The sequence below is a fragment of the Apus apus genome, chromosome 2 (genome assembly GCF_020740795.1).
Source record: "Apus apus isolate bApuApu2 chromosome 2, bApuApu2.pri.cur, whole genome shotgun sequence".
NCBI lineage: Eukaryota > Metazoa > Chordata > Aves > Apodiformes > Apodidae > Apus > Apus apus.
Window position 1 is genome coordinate 99,166,531 of NC_067283.1, and position 14,868 is coordinate 99,181,398.

General features: G+C 37.9%; 1 protein-coding gene across 1 annotated transcript in view; it reads right to left on the reverse strand.

The window, feature by feature from the left end:
- Positions 1–13,243, reverse strand: part of CCDC102B (coiled-coil domain containing 102B) — a 123,183-nt gene extending 109,940 nt beyond the window's left edge. Inside the window, 4 exon segments of the mRNA XM_051609711.1 lie at positions 2,587–2,695; positions 10,634–10,848; positions 12,639–12,736; positions 12,739–13,243. Coding sequence (XP_051465671.1) covers positions 2,587–2,695; positions 10,634–10,848; positions 12,639–12,736; positions 12,739–13,243 — 927 coding nt within the window.
- Positions 13,244–14,868: the final 1,625 nt, after the last annotated feature.

The following is a 14,868-nucleotide window of genomic DNA, read 5'->3' on the forward strand; positions in this document are numbered from 1 at the left end:
GAGAGTGGAAGACTGGATCTATCCAGAAGCCTCAGTTGCCTTAGTGGACTTTCCTCCCCTGTGAAACAACTGGTAGGGAACTGTTACTGCTCTCTTAAAGAAAATGATGCACCTAAATAACAACGCAGAGATTGCCACAATATACAGTGTAAAACGTCTGTATACTGAGAAAGAGTATGGAAAACATTTGTTTTAAAAGATGTTTAAAGATATTTCTTTGGTTCTACTGCAAAATCAAGACCACTGGCTACTTACCCTCAACTCTGTGCAAAAAAGAGGAAGAACAGAAATGTCTCTGCCTAACATACAACACGGTAATTTAGCCTCTTATCCTTTTCATCTAAGGATACTTATACTGATGTTCCATATAGGCTTTACGTACCAATTAGTGCAATTTTTGTCTCATATCCCACAAACTGAGATATTAATTTCCCTTATTAATTACCAGCACATTAGGCAATGTAGAATAAGGGCACGTTCTGTATTTCACCTAGCATAAAGTTATTTTAAACAGCACAGAAGTCACTGTCTATACTGGCATTTGTAAGTCTACAGTGCACACTAGTGGAATATAGTAGTAAATGAATTTTTACATTGTTTTCAGTATAATGCAAAATTGCTTTGTAAATTTTCCATGTTATTTAACTTTTAAACCACCAGAAAAGCAAGTCCTTTAGAAACATTGAGGAAGACTACTGTGCATATTATAAGATCAAATGAGCATTCTAAAACCTAAAAGTTTAACATCTTTCTAATTCTGTGTTTACAAACATTAAGGCAACATATGAAGCATTTGCTCTGTTTTACAAAGGGCCCAAAGACCTAACTAATCAGACTGAGATACACTTTTTCTGTCTTTCAGACAAGTATGGTAAAATTTAAGCCCTAATATATAATGAGGAGGTAAACTTTAGAAGAATAGCCAATTATGACTTGGTGTGAAACTGATCTAATGAAAGATTACTTGAAATTAAAGTCAGGCCAGAGAAAGCTGAATTAATGAGGACTTCTGAGTCTACTTAGAGAAATAAACAAATTTGTGTGCAGTAAAAACTGGTGACATTTGACTGCTTGCAAATACAGGAACACAGTGCTGTAAAACATCAAGATTTGAACAATAAACTTCTTACTGTTTATCTTAACATCTTATTTTACTGTTTTATGGGAAAGCAGATTTTTTATAACAGAAAAATACATTATTTTCAACACTAGATCCAATCCCCTGCTGTATCTGTTGAAATGGACTAATTTATGACCCCAAACAGGACAAGTTCAAGATCAGTGTCACACAAAGCTGCATATAATGCGTGTAGTTACTACAAACATAAGTTACCACTTTACTGTTCTTTTCAGTTAATTCAATACATTGAGAACTTATTTACAATTTCAAAACTGATGCAGAATGCATAATTTTTTAAAAATATCATCCAGGTCACCGAGGCTTTCCATATTTTGTTTGTTCAAAAGTGCATGGGTACTGATCTTTTAACTGAAAATCATTAGTTACTGGGAGCACTAATATGCAGACCTTGGCAGCTGTGAAGCTTCTGGTTGCCCCTCCTGTGAGGTTCAGGCACTCTTACCTCTGAAGACCCTGTGAAGAACCTGTTAATCTCCTCTTTGCCTTCCCTGAACCTGCCCAGCCTTCTCACTTCCTCCTGCAGCTCAAAAGGGGCAAGACATTTCCTCAAATGGTATATACCTCTTGTAGGCATGGGCAAACCCTTTCTCCTGCCCCAGCCTGAAGAAAAGGTATAGGGCACTGTCTGCAGCCCAGGACTTGTGGACCTGCATTGCCCCTCAGCATCTCTAAGCTGAGTTCTCTACTGTGCCAGCAGCAGCAGCCCCAGCTCATGCTGGTGACCATGGACCAGGGTATGCCACTACTGTTGCTGATGTGTCTCATGCTGCCATCAGCACGTTTCCTCTCACATGTAAACTGATAGACAAGCCACCACTCCCCACCCTGGGACCTGTCTGCTGGATCTGGCAGTTATAGAGCTCTCCCCCAGTGCCATCTGAATAGTCACTCAGCTCTTCCTAAACAGGAGTCACCTCTCTTGGCCCACCTCCTTGGAGGATGCTGTCCCCCTCCTTGCTAGGCTGCCACCCCCACCATGACCACTTGGTAGTCCAGGGGCAATGCCCTCACAGTGTCAAGGCTTCTTCAACTTACACCCTTGCCCCACAAGGGCTCATTCTACCTGAACACAAGCCCAGCTGGACCTCGGCCATGACTTGCTGTACATCAGGGCCACCATCCTCAACACACATGGAGAAGGGGCACAAGCACCAGCCTCCTCTAGGTGATGGCTTCCTGCAGGACTGTGGAGCCAACCTAATGAAGCCCTCACAGCTCCTCAGCACAGTGCTGCCATGGCTGCACATGGTGGCTGTACAGGGGATAGGCTTTTCTACAAATGTTCAGCAGGTGTCTCCACCCAGGATAGGCAGAAAAGTAGTTGATAAATGGTTAATTTATCATTTTCCTAAATGTTAGGTGCAATTTTACTCTTAATTGCAACACAAGAAATCAGAAGTCTCAATTTTTTTATTACTCCACGAGATAATGTTCTGCTAACATACCTGTTTCACACTTTCCAGCTTGACTTGTCTCAGTTCTTTGTATTTCCATTTCCAAATAAACAACTCATTTTCTATCCGCTCCATTTCTTTTTCCAGAAATATATTCATTCTGAAAAATTATTATAAAACTCAGTGTTACATCTTTTCAAAGCTGACAACAAATTACTTTGAAGCTCCTTTTCATAGCATGAGTTATATTGCAGAATTTGTCAACCATATCTTTTTTTAATAAAAACCCTACATTATCATAATTATTCCAATAGAGTTACAAAAATGGTAGCTAAAGAGGGGAAAAAAAATCCAGCACAACAGAATTAAAATTATAAATTAAATAAAATTTTGGGGTAAACTGAAAGTAATTAGGAAATGGACTTCAGTTAGTGATTCAGGTCACCTAATACATGTAAGTTAGTGAAAATCCTCAGAGTAAAGGTACAGTATCACTTTTATTTGGGAAAAGACAAAATTGTTTTAAACATACATAAACAGTAGAATTTATACAGTATGTAGACAGTCCTAAAACCAAAGATTATCTACCTTAGATGTTATTTTTTTTAAAGTATATTTCATATTTCAAAACATAACTGCTCTTGACAGAAAATGCTGACAAAATTTAGGAAACTGGATTATTTAGCTCAGAGGTTCTACATACTCTTTAAGCATTTTCCTCTGGAATGTTATTTAAGCATAAAATCAATTACTACTTTCAGGAAAAATATTTTGACAAACAAGTCACAAAAAAAGAATGATTATTCCTTAGGGAAAAGTACTGTATTAAGGAAAAAATGAACTTCAATATTTACTTTTACCCCACTTCCAACCAATTAAAACATTTTCAGTCATTCTGGAAATGATGAAAGAAATATGAAGAAGCAGAGGCACTACAGATGTTCTAGCCTTTGAGACCAGTTAAAAATTTATTTCTGCATTCACAGGAAACATTATTAGCCAAGTTCCAAAGACAAGAAAAAATTTATCATAATTTCATTTTATGACATTCCTTCGTAATTTCATTATTTATTTGTGTCATGTGCATGCACCATTTTGCAATTTTACAAAAACCAGAATCTGGAACACAATTAAACCCCACCTTTGCCACTAGAGAATGCCCTGAAGTGCCACATCTACATGTTTCTTGAACATCTACAAGGATGGTGACACCACCACCTCCCTGGGAAGCCTGCTCCAGTGCCTGACCACTCTTTCAGTATAGAAATTCTTCCTAATATCTGATCTGAAACTTCCCTGCTGCAATTTCAGCCCATTTCCTCTGGTCCTGTTGTTGTTGATGTAGTTCTAGAGGATGATGAGGTCTCCCCTCAGCTTTCTTTTCTTCAGACTAAACATTCCCAGTTCCCTCAGCCACTCCTTGTATAACTTGCACTCTAAACCCTTTACCACCTTGGGAACTCTCCTCTGGACATGCTCCAGCACCTCAATATCCTTCTTGTAGTGAGGGGCCCAAAGCTGCACACAGTACTTGAGGTGCAGCCTCACCACTGCCAATCACTTCCCTACTCCTGCCAGACATCCTATTCCTGATGTAGACCAGAATGTCATTTGCCTTCTTGGCCACCTGGGCACACTGCTGGCTCACGTTAAGCTGGCTGCCAACCAGCACCCTGAGGTCCTTTTCTGCTGGCCAGCTTTCGTGTCACTCTTCCCCAAGCCTGAAGAGTTGCATGGGGTGTTGTGACCCAAGGGCAGGACACGTGGCCTTGTTGAAACTCATATAATTGGCCTTGGCCCATCAATCCAGCCTGACCAGGTCCTTCCATAGCACCTTCCTACCCTCAAGCAGATCAACACTCCCACCCAAGTTGGTGTTGCTTGCAAACTTACTGAGGGTGCACTCAATCCCATCAGCCAGAAAACTGATTAAGACATTGAACAAGACTGGCCCCAAAACTGAGCCCTGGGGGACACCACTGGTGCCTGGCCAACAACTAGACTTGACTCCATTTACCACAACTTTCTGCACACAACCATCCAGCCAGTTTTTTACCTAGTGAAGAGTATACTTGTCTATGCCATGATTCACCAGGTTCTCTAGGAGAATGCTGTGAGACATGGTGTCAAAGGCCTTACCAAAGTCCAAGTAGAAAACATTCACAGCCTTCCCCCCATCCAATAGACAGATCACATGGACACAGAAAGATAAACCCCTGGTGGCTGGCCCTGATCCCCTGGCTGCCCTGCACTTGCCATGTGAAGGCACTCAAGATGAGCCTCTCCATGATCTTTCCCAGTACAGAGGTCAAGCTGACAGGCCTGTAGATTCCAGATGCTCCTTCTGGCCCTTCTTGTAGATGGCATCACATTAGCCAGCTTCCAGTCATCTGGGACCTCCCCTGCCAACCAGGATTGCTGATAAATGATGGAGAGAGGCTGAGTGAGCCCCTCTTCCAGTTCCCTCAGTACTCTAGGGTGGATCTCATGTGGCCCCATAGATTTTTGAGTGTCTAGGTGAAGAAGCAGATCATTAACTACTTCCTCCTGGACTGTGTGTGTGGTGGAAGTGTTCTGCCCTTTGTCCTTATCTTCCATCTCAGGAGGCTCAACACCCTGGGGGAAGCTGGTCTGACTACCAAAGACCGAGGCAAAGAAGGCAATAAGTATTTCAACCTTTTCCTCATCCTTGGTTGCAATCTTCCCCCCTGGAGATTCTCCCTGGCTCTTTTTATTGTTGATGTACTTGTAAAAACTTTTCTGTTGTCTCTTATGTCACTGGCCAAGTTGAGCTCCAGCTGGGCTTTTACCTTTCTAAGAGTAAATATAGTCCTGCACCTGAGAGGGAACAACAAAATGCACCCGTTCAGGTTAGGACGTGATCTGCTAGAGAGCAACTCCTTGGGGCAGGACCTTGGAGTCCTGGTAAAAAACAAGATATCCATGGGACAAAAATGTGCCTTTGTGGCCAAGAAGGCCAATGGTATCCTGGGGTGCATTAGGAGGAGTGTCTCCAGCAGATCAAGGGAGGTTCACCTCCTCATCTACTCAGCCCCATTGAGACCTCACTTGAAGTATTGCATCCAGTTCTGGACTCCCCAGTTCAAGAGGGAGAGGGATCTACTTGAGAGGGTCCAACGGAGGGCTACAAGGATGATTAAGGGACTGGAACACCTGCTGTGTTATATTTCCAGCAGACATCCAGTAGGTTGAAGTCCCCAACCAGAACAAGGGCTGGCCATTGCAAGACTTCAGCCATTCACTTGTGGAATAATGCATCTGCCTCCTTGTCCCGGTTGGGTGGTCTATAACAGACTCCCAGCACAATATCTGCCTTGTTTGCCTTCCCCTTAATTTTTACCCATAAACACTCAACTTTATTATCACTATAATCAAGCTCTATACAATGAAAACACTCCCTAATATATAGAGCCATGCCACCACCTCTCCTACCATGCCTATTCCTTCTGAAGAGCTTATATCCATTCATGACTGCATTCCAGTCATGACAGTCATCCCACCATGTTTCCAAGATGGTAACTATGTCATAGCTGCACATCTCTGTTGGGCCTGGTTTTATCTTGCTCCCCCTTGGAGTCTTGTTTAAAGCTCTGTCCATAAGCCCTGCTAACTCTTTTCCTAATACCCTTTTCCACCTGTGAGATAGGGTTTTTCCATCCATTGTAAGCAGGCCTAATGTCTTGTAAATCTAACTGTGGTCAAAAACCCAAAGTCCTACTGGTAGCACCAGGTCTGGAGCAAGGCATTGATCTGTTGAGTCTTCTTGTTTACCCATTCCTCATTCCCCAGAACTGGAGGGATAGAGCAGAACACAACTTGTGCTCCTGATCCCTTGACCAGTTGTCTCAAGGCCTTGAAATCCTTCTTCGTTTCCCTCAGACTTCTCTCTATCACATCACTGCCTACCTGAAATATCAAAAGAGGGTAGCAATCTAAAGGACATACCAGACCAGGAATTTTCCTGGTTAAATCCCTAACTCGGACCTCAGGGAGGCAGCAGACCTCCCTGTGGGAAGAGTCCAGCTGGCATATGGGTCCCTAAGTTCCCCTCAGAAGGGAATCTCCTGTAACAATCACCCTCCTCTTAACAGAAACAGTCTTAATGCATGGAGCAGGCTGATTCGGTATCTCCCTGGATGGGGTGATCCCCACTCTAGAACCCTTCGTCTCAGAAACTTTGAACAAATTAGCAACGACATGGCGGGTGCACTGGGTAAATAAAAGTTTTGAAATTGTACTTCTAACATTTATATGAAGCGGAATGATATTTTAAAACTCTGGAATATTCTGTGGCTCTAAATATCAATATAAGAATAAAGCCTACAGGAATAAATCAGGATGCTAAAGAAATCTCAAATCCAAAAACCAGTAAAATCACATAAATATTACTATGTTGGGAGATTAATTTTTTTATATTATATAAACTCTGTTAAAATGGAGGCACGAAGGGCTACTATACCAGAAGAAGAGAAAAATACTAAAATAGTTGAAGAGAAAAATTTAATACTGGCAATTAAAGAAAATGTTGTATGCCACAGTACTTAGTTTCTATTCCAAGGCTAATGGAATTTGTCAGTTGACAATTTTTTTTACTAAAAATATTATTGCCAGGCTGACCATCAGTATTTTTTTGACAATATTTCATTAAAAATTCATCTTCCACAACATCATTATTAAATTTAAGGAATTAAAGCAAAGAGATTTTTCTGGAGCATGTCTATGCAATGTATTGCAGGGTTGCGCAGAGACACCAAGACCACTGACTGGTCTGGCTCAGGTCCTGGAAGCAATATTAGCTGTGTTAATGAAGCAATCCACTTAAGTGATGTATCTCCTTGCTCTCTCCTTCTACAGCTAAACTTAGTTCTCTTGAGCAGGGGATCTCCTTTTTCTGCATAGACATAGCACACAGCACAGTTTACCTTAATATACAACTATGGCTCCCCATAACCTTACTATAAAATAAACAGCATGACTCAGGAAGCAAAGTGGAGCAAGATTCCTTCTGTTATACATAAAGAACCTAAAAATGCATTTGTACTGAACAGTTTTTCTTCTAAAGTAATGAGAGATCTCAGTGGAATAGTATCATGACTTCATTGGGGAACAAAAAGAATTATTAAGAGGTAGAAAGTAAAAGATGACAGTTCAGTACTTTGAACAGTAGTCCATATACTGTCATCCATCCCTAAGCAATTCTTCTTCGATACTGTCAGCATAGTTGGTGGGCTTTGGGATTTAAACCAAAACTGCACTTTTAGGTTCAAAATGCAAGAAATAAAGATCTTGAAAATAGAAGACATTTGGATGACTACACTGATCCAAAAGATGACTACAGATAGCTGTTTTATGCAATTGATCCTTTAAAGTGTGTAACAACTCATAAGATTTTAATTTCTCACTTATGCAATAGAATTTCAAATGTGTATTTGATACCAGCCATAATGATAGTAGGGTATTCTGGTGTGTGATATACGTTGTATACACCACCTTGATGTTCTTTGAAAGTCAAAAGATAAACTTTGAATTACTTTTAAAGCATTTTTAGAGCTTCTTTCTTTTTATATTTTGCGAAGCCTGGTCGATGGCTTAAGGTTATATTTGCATTACTGAAGATAGCTCTAAAAAGAATGCAAGAAGCATAGGTGCACTCAAGGTGAAGAAGGAAAACATCTTTTGGAAAGATTAGTCAGGTAACTAGGGACAAGTCCAAACACTGGCTCTCCATGAGCTAACTTGACTCTGGAAAGGATGGGCCACAGTTCAGGAGTACTGCATGTAAACCAGAAGTTCTGCTGAGAAGTCTTGTGCTGTATGAGTAAGATTATACTGACTGCCAAAGGTAACCTTTAGCCTTGGGGTTCAAGCTGTCTGTGATCCAAATTTGCTTTTGATCTAGCACAGCTGTTTGTCCTTGGCTGGAGTATGCTGAGAAAATTGCTAAGTTGTGAGAAAGAAGCTGTGAGAAAATACTTATGCTAGAGCCATGCGAAGGAAGAAAAGCAAAAATGCAAAGAAGGGGGAGATTGTTGAGATAGCTGTTATTAGCAGCTCTAGGATCCAGAAGCAAAAATACTGACATGAACAAGTATATAACCCTAAGAGGAAAAACTAGGAATCTGAAGACAGAGAGTCATCAGAATAAGCCCATTCCAGTAAGCAGTGCAGACCAACCCTTTCTGAGCTAGCAGACGACAGCCTGTGCAACAGAGGCACATAGGCTGTCTCAGCAGACCGATGGCTATATTAATGCTTAGCCTAGTAACTTTATTCCTAGCTATTTATTGTGTAAATTGCCAGAAAAAAAAAAAATTAAAAAAAAATAAAATTGTTTCATACTTTTAAGTTGCATACAGTCAGGTTACAGACCATCCTTGTGCACGGGAAATGTTGCCCAAACTGACTGACAGAGTTGTTACACCAGTGCCCCTTTTACGTAGCGATCACAGCTCTATGCGCGTTTGCTGCCTTTGGCAGGTGCTGCCATATGTTGGGCAGTGTAGACATGTCCTCAGTTCTTACAGTATGCCAATAAGTTTTTTACAGTATACTATAGTCAGCATATATCTAAGGATATATATTATATATTATCTGTGGATATATGGCAAAATCAGTCTCTCTGAAGTACAGTTACAAATAGTCTAGAGAAACACATGAACAAAAAGCAAAACAAAACTAGGAGGTAGAATCAGGGTTTTAAAAAATTTTGTCTAAGAAGTGATTAAAAATAAGTGTTGAAAAATTATGCCCTTCCTAAGAGAAATGTTTTGTAAATTCATGTATGTATACTGTGATTGTTGTTGAAAAATGAAGTACCCAAGACCCCAAATATTTCAACCAGAGGAGAATAGGTATGTGAGGCATCAATTTCTTAACTCACATGAAATACCATGACAAATTGGAAAATGTAGGCATGATGGTAATTTTACATCCATGAAATCTTTTTTAATGAGATCTAAATCCTTTTTAATGAGATAAAACACACTTCTGGACATCTGCTGCAATATCATTCAAATATGTTTTATACAGCTATCAAATTAATATCACAAAAGACAGTAAAAACTGATTAGGAATTTCAGGGGTATGTTTTTTGTTGGTTTGGGTTTTTTGCTTTTTTTTTTTTTAACAGGAAAAATTCTTCATCATAGCTTACCATTACAGACCTTCTGAACTGAAAATGCTGGATGTATTTTCAACAGAGGCAGCATTTTCTTCCTTTTCATTTTCTAATTAACTTTGACTGTTTTTGAATTTACAGTCACACAGTGCCTGAAACCTCCTACTACATCCATCATGCATCACATACTGCATGTTCCCTTGAAGAGCCTTTTTTTGTGTGATTCAGTCTTGCTCCATACCGATTGTCTATGCAGAACATCAGGGAATTCCTACCAACAGACTCACTTGCTAAGCATGTATTAGTGTGTAATCAACATATGAATCCTTTGAGGCCACCACTGTTTTAGTGGGGTAAATTTGATCAGATAGAATAAGCGTACAATAAGCATATTATTCTGTTTCTGCTTTCTGCTTTTGACATAGACCTTACTACAGGTGAAGATGTTAAGAGTAACAGCATTTTGCAGCTGCACTCATGTGCTTTTAATTAAAAAAACAGCCTTAGTGATTCTGCTGTTAGACTCTTTCAAAGTCCTCTGGTAGAGTATACGAAAATTTGCTATCATGCACAAAGCACTCCTGTAACTGAGCATAACACACATTAGGTGCCTCTGCATTGACACCAAACTGCTAGTAAGAACAATTTTGTAATTAACTGTATATTCTTAACAGTTTTGTATGGAACACTTATTTAAATGACAGACTAGCCAAGCACAACAACAAACACACAATTGTGAAATGTTTACAAAACATGGAAACATAGATTTTCCATGCTATTAAGGAAAAACAATTTCATTACGCCAAATTTTCTCAAAATTCTTGTCAAAGCCTTGTAAATTGCAATTAATAGGCCTATGAGCAATAAATGTATATACCACCATATCTATTTTGGAAAGTTTCTTAGAATCTTTTATTTTGAATTAACATTTCCCCAAGTAAGATATATTTTTGCACTTACTCTCTTTCTTTCTGTAAGATTTTCTGCATCTCTGCCAGATGCAAATGCAAGAAGGAAACATGTATTAAATCATTCTCTGTTGTCTTAGCTGTATTGTCCAATTTTTTTTTAGGTTCCTCCAAATCGATACTGGGCATTCCTTCAGGAAAGGAATCATGAGGCTTTGGAGTGATTTTTTTATTTTGATTCCTTTGCTTTTTTGTTACCTCTGCATCCTGAGAAAATAGAAAAAATATTACATCCAAGAAAAAGATAAATTTATATTATAGCATAACTGCTTCAGGGCCTACCAAGGCTCTTCTGCTCATTTAAGTCACACACAACAAAAAAACGGGAATAAGTAGCACTGTGTATGTACAGAGTATGCAAAAACAGTCATCGTAGTTGGATCACTGTAATTTTGTAATATTTCACATCTTCTGCTATGACAAGCTTCATATAAAAAATATTTCTAATGTATCTTTACTAAAGATATAGATTCCAATTACCAGAATCCTGGAACAAACAGAACCAGGAATGTAATTTGTTCATAAAAATAATACACTGAGAAACTCCAAATTAAGAGCTCTTAAACTTTTAATATGAATTATGTCAAAGCAGGTGACATACAAATTTTGTACAAGGACCAAAGTTACCTCCATAATATACCAATTTGGATCCCAATCAGAAACTAAAAGAAGTATAATACCTATTTTGAATATATAGGTTTTGCATAAAAATTATAAGCAAAACTCATAAAAATCAGGAAGAAAAAAAAAGAAAAAAATCTTTATTAGGAAGGCTGAACATTTCATACATACAATGGTTTCCTTAAGAAACTTACTTTAATTTTATCACCTCTGATGAATTGTGTTTAAAAGATAATACCATTTTAGCAGATTACCAACAGTCCTATTTCATACCATTCTGTTCTTCTGAGTTTTTAAAAGAATACCTGAAATCTACATCAGAAAATACTAGAAAGTGCTGAAAAGATAAGACTGTTTTCCATTCTTCTACAAAGTTTATGTTTTCAAGTAGTGTGTTATTTTATGCTAAGGAGGAAGTGAGACAGTTAAAATGTATTTTGTGTCATTTCCTTCCTATGTTCCATTTGATTGCCCAAAAATATGAAAGGCATGCAATTTTTTTGCCAAATTTCTTCTTCCTGCTAACATTATGGTACTGGGACTTTATTTTTTTTTCAGAATTCACAGGAATATAATGTAATTTGTGTGCATTACAGTGTCAGTAAATATTCTGAATGTAATATATCCAGGCCTAAGATTCTGATAATTTTCACTGAACTGAAGTAAAAAAATTCTTACATCCTACAATATAGAAGAAAAAAAATTCCTACAGTGCAGGAAAAAAATTCTTGTTTACAATTCCTGCTATCTATCAGACACTAACAAGTATAGCTCTTACATGGTGTTGTCTATGAAGACTATACAGTGCATGACAGAATTAAAAATGGTAAAGCATGAAAAAATAGTTCCATTTTGATTAATATTTTTTTTTTTGTACAGTACTGTATTAAACCATGCCCATACTTGATTGTTTAATTCTGCTTAACAACTTAATTGCTCTCCTTGCCAAGTAAAAATCTTGCCACTTTGCAGAAGTATTTGTCTCACCTCTTTTCAGAAGTTACAGTAAGGGAGAATTAAATTATTTTATTTTGGAAGACAGGAATCTACATTGCTGCTTTAGAGGTAAAAAAAAAAACAACACAACAAAGCATAGAGAATTCAGGTAACTGAGGTAATCTGTTACCTTAAAACATGAACATGTCAGAACAATGCTATAAATTACTGGATATTGCAGTTACTTAAATGATTAGTCATAGTTGAAGTGTATGAATTGTTGTCTGTATTTCTCTATTTATTAGATAGGTGAAAAAAGTGGTTTGCTACCGAATAGACCAGGTAATCTTTTCATAAAAATCCTTGAAAAATCCCATTTCTAGATACACACCCATAAACTTCTGCTTTTTCATGAACTATAAAAATTCCCCATTCTTTACCTTCTTTGTGTCTTCTGCCACAGGTAACACGTTGGTTTTGCTCAGTTCTTTCACAGGCTCTTGTCCCAGCAATGCTAATTGGATTAGATTTTTTTTGTATAAGATAATTTTGAGCAACTGAATTCTGTTTTCCAGGCAGTTACATTTTCTAAGTTTTCCTTCTTGCTTACTAAATCTTGACTCACCTTTTTTAGCATACTCAGTTCTTTTACAACACGATCTAATTTGATTCTCAATTGTCTTGCTTCCTCTTGGGCTTTATTTCTTTCTGCTCTAACTTTGCTCCATTTCTCCCTCCAGTTAGCAGTACAATCTGACCACCAGCGCATGGTCTTCTCCATTTGGGCAGCTCTGGCTTTGATTTCTTCCAGTTCCTGAAATCTTACTGCTTCAGAAATTTCCCAATCACTGCTGTAATGCGTATGTATATATGGGTAATGAGATGAATATGTGTTGAAACTTTGAGATGGCAGATTTGAGTTACACAGATGAGCACCTGGCTGGCAACCTCCAACTGATTTATAAGTTTGTCTTGGTTGGGTCCCAAACACCTGCATCTCTTCCACTAATTTCTCATTGGAACCTAAATTCATGTTTTGATTCATAATCTGAATCCACTCCTAAAAAGACAAAGAAATAAAATAATTTAGCTTCCCTCAAGTAAATTATATTAATAACCTCAAACAGTAGTTTTACTCATACAATAATGAGATAATCTTAATAATACTGTTGATATTTTAGAAATGTGCTTTGTCGACAAGAAATAGCTATTAAAATGTATTCCATGTAATATTTTTGAATACAGCATAGAAAAACATTGCTTCACTAGAATTTGGTTGCAAAGGAAGTGTCATTAAATAATCATAGTGCTCTCAAAAAATTTTGAGCCTAGGAAAACTGGGCAAAAGCTTTTTTCCTTTAAGACAAGATTAAATTGAATCAATACATACTTTAAATATCTAGTAAGAGAAAAGTATTTGTCTAGAACCACAGCAACAAATACATTTGCATTATTTCCCAAAGTGTAGGACTTCATGCTAGGGAAAATTTAGCTTAGAATTTGCCTATCGAAGCAAGAAAACAAACAAACAAACAAATAAAAACCAACCAAACAAACAAAAACAACAAAAAACCTGAACTTTGGATTTTCTTCATTTCATGAGAAATATCAAACATTTTTATAGGCAAATTTATTTTTCTGTCTGCATTTCAGAAGCTGTCCAGGAAGTACATTCTTACACTATTCCTTAAAGGGTATCACTATCCTACTGTAGTGTGTAGCCAGAATGATATGACTCTGTTAGTAAATCTTGCTGTGTTCCTTTTAATTATTTATCTGCTCTTACTCATTTAGTCCATAGGAAAACCAATGTTCTGGAAATTGCTTTCACAACCCAGTGCTGCAAAAATGTTGATGTATATAGTCTGTACAGACTAGTGACTTATACCTTCTTGTTTTTTCCTCTTGAGTATTGTAAAAAAAAACCAAAACTAAACAAACAAAAAAACAACCAACCAAACAACCAAACAAAACCAAAACAAAGAAACCCAGCCTTCCTCCACAAAAAACCCCAAACAAACCCCACATCAAAAAAAACCCTCGACACTTAAAGATATTGCTGTGCCATTGTGATAAGTTGTTTGAAGGAAAAAAAAATCAGCTCCTATATTCCAGCATATATCTGTAAAAAAATAATGCTTTTATGTTACAGCAATTGGTGTTAGCATCTGCAGTTGAAATGCAGAAAGCCAGTTCAGTAAAAAAAATACTGAAGCGTAAACAGTCTTGGCATTATGATTAAGTAGTGTTTAATCCCGGCTGAAAAGAAGTCTTTGCAGTTTTTGGTTCCCGTTTCCCACCTGTTTTCAACTTTCCAGTGCTCTTCAGGACACTTATTTGTTAAAAGCTTCTGGAGAACCATTGTAGTCAAGTCTGGATATGAGAGGCTCTTTATCTCCCCTCCAGCTCCTCTCCTTATCACTATCTGGTATAGCACCACTAACCCCCACAACACTACTACACAGATGTATAACTACCACTGCCTAAGCTTGATCCAGGTAGTCTTTTTATTTTTACCTGATCTACTCCCAGAAATTATTGGGGGGAAAAATAAGCCTGTTACCCCATTCCAATTAAAAGACATCTCTACATATTGTTTATTATACAAAGATGAACATGATATGAAAAAAATTCCCAACAGGATTTATTCATAGTGTATAGCTAAGACCT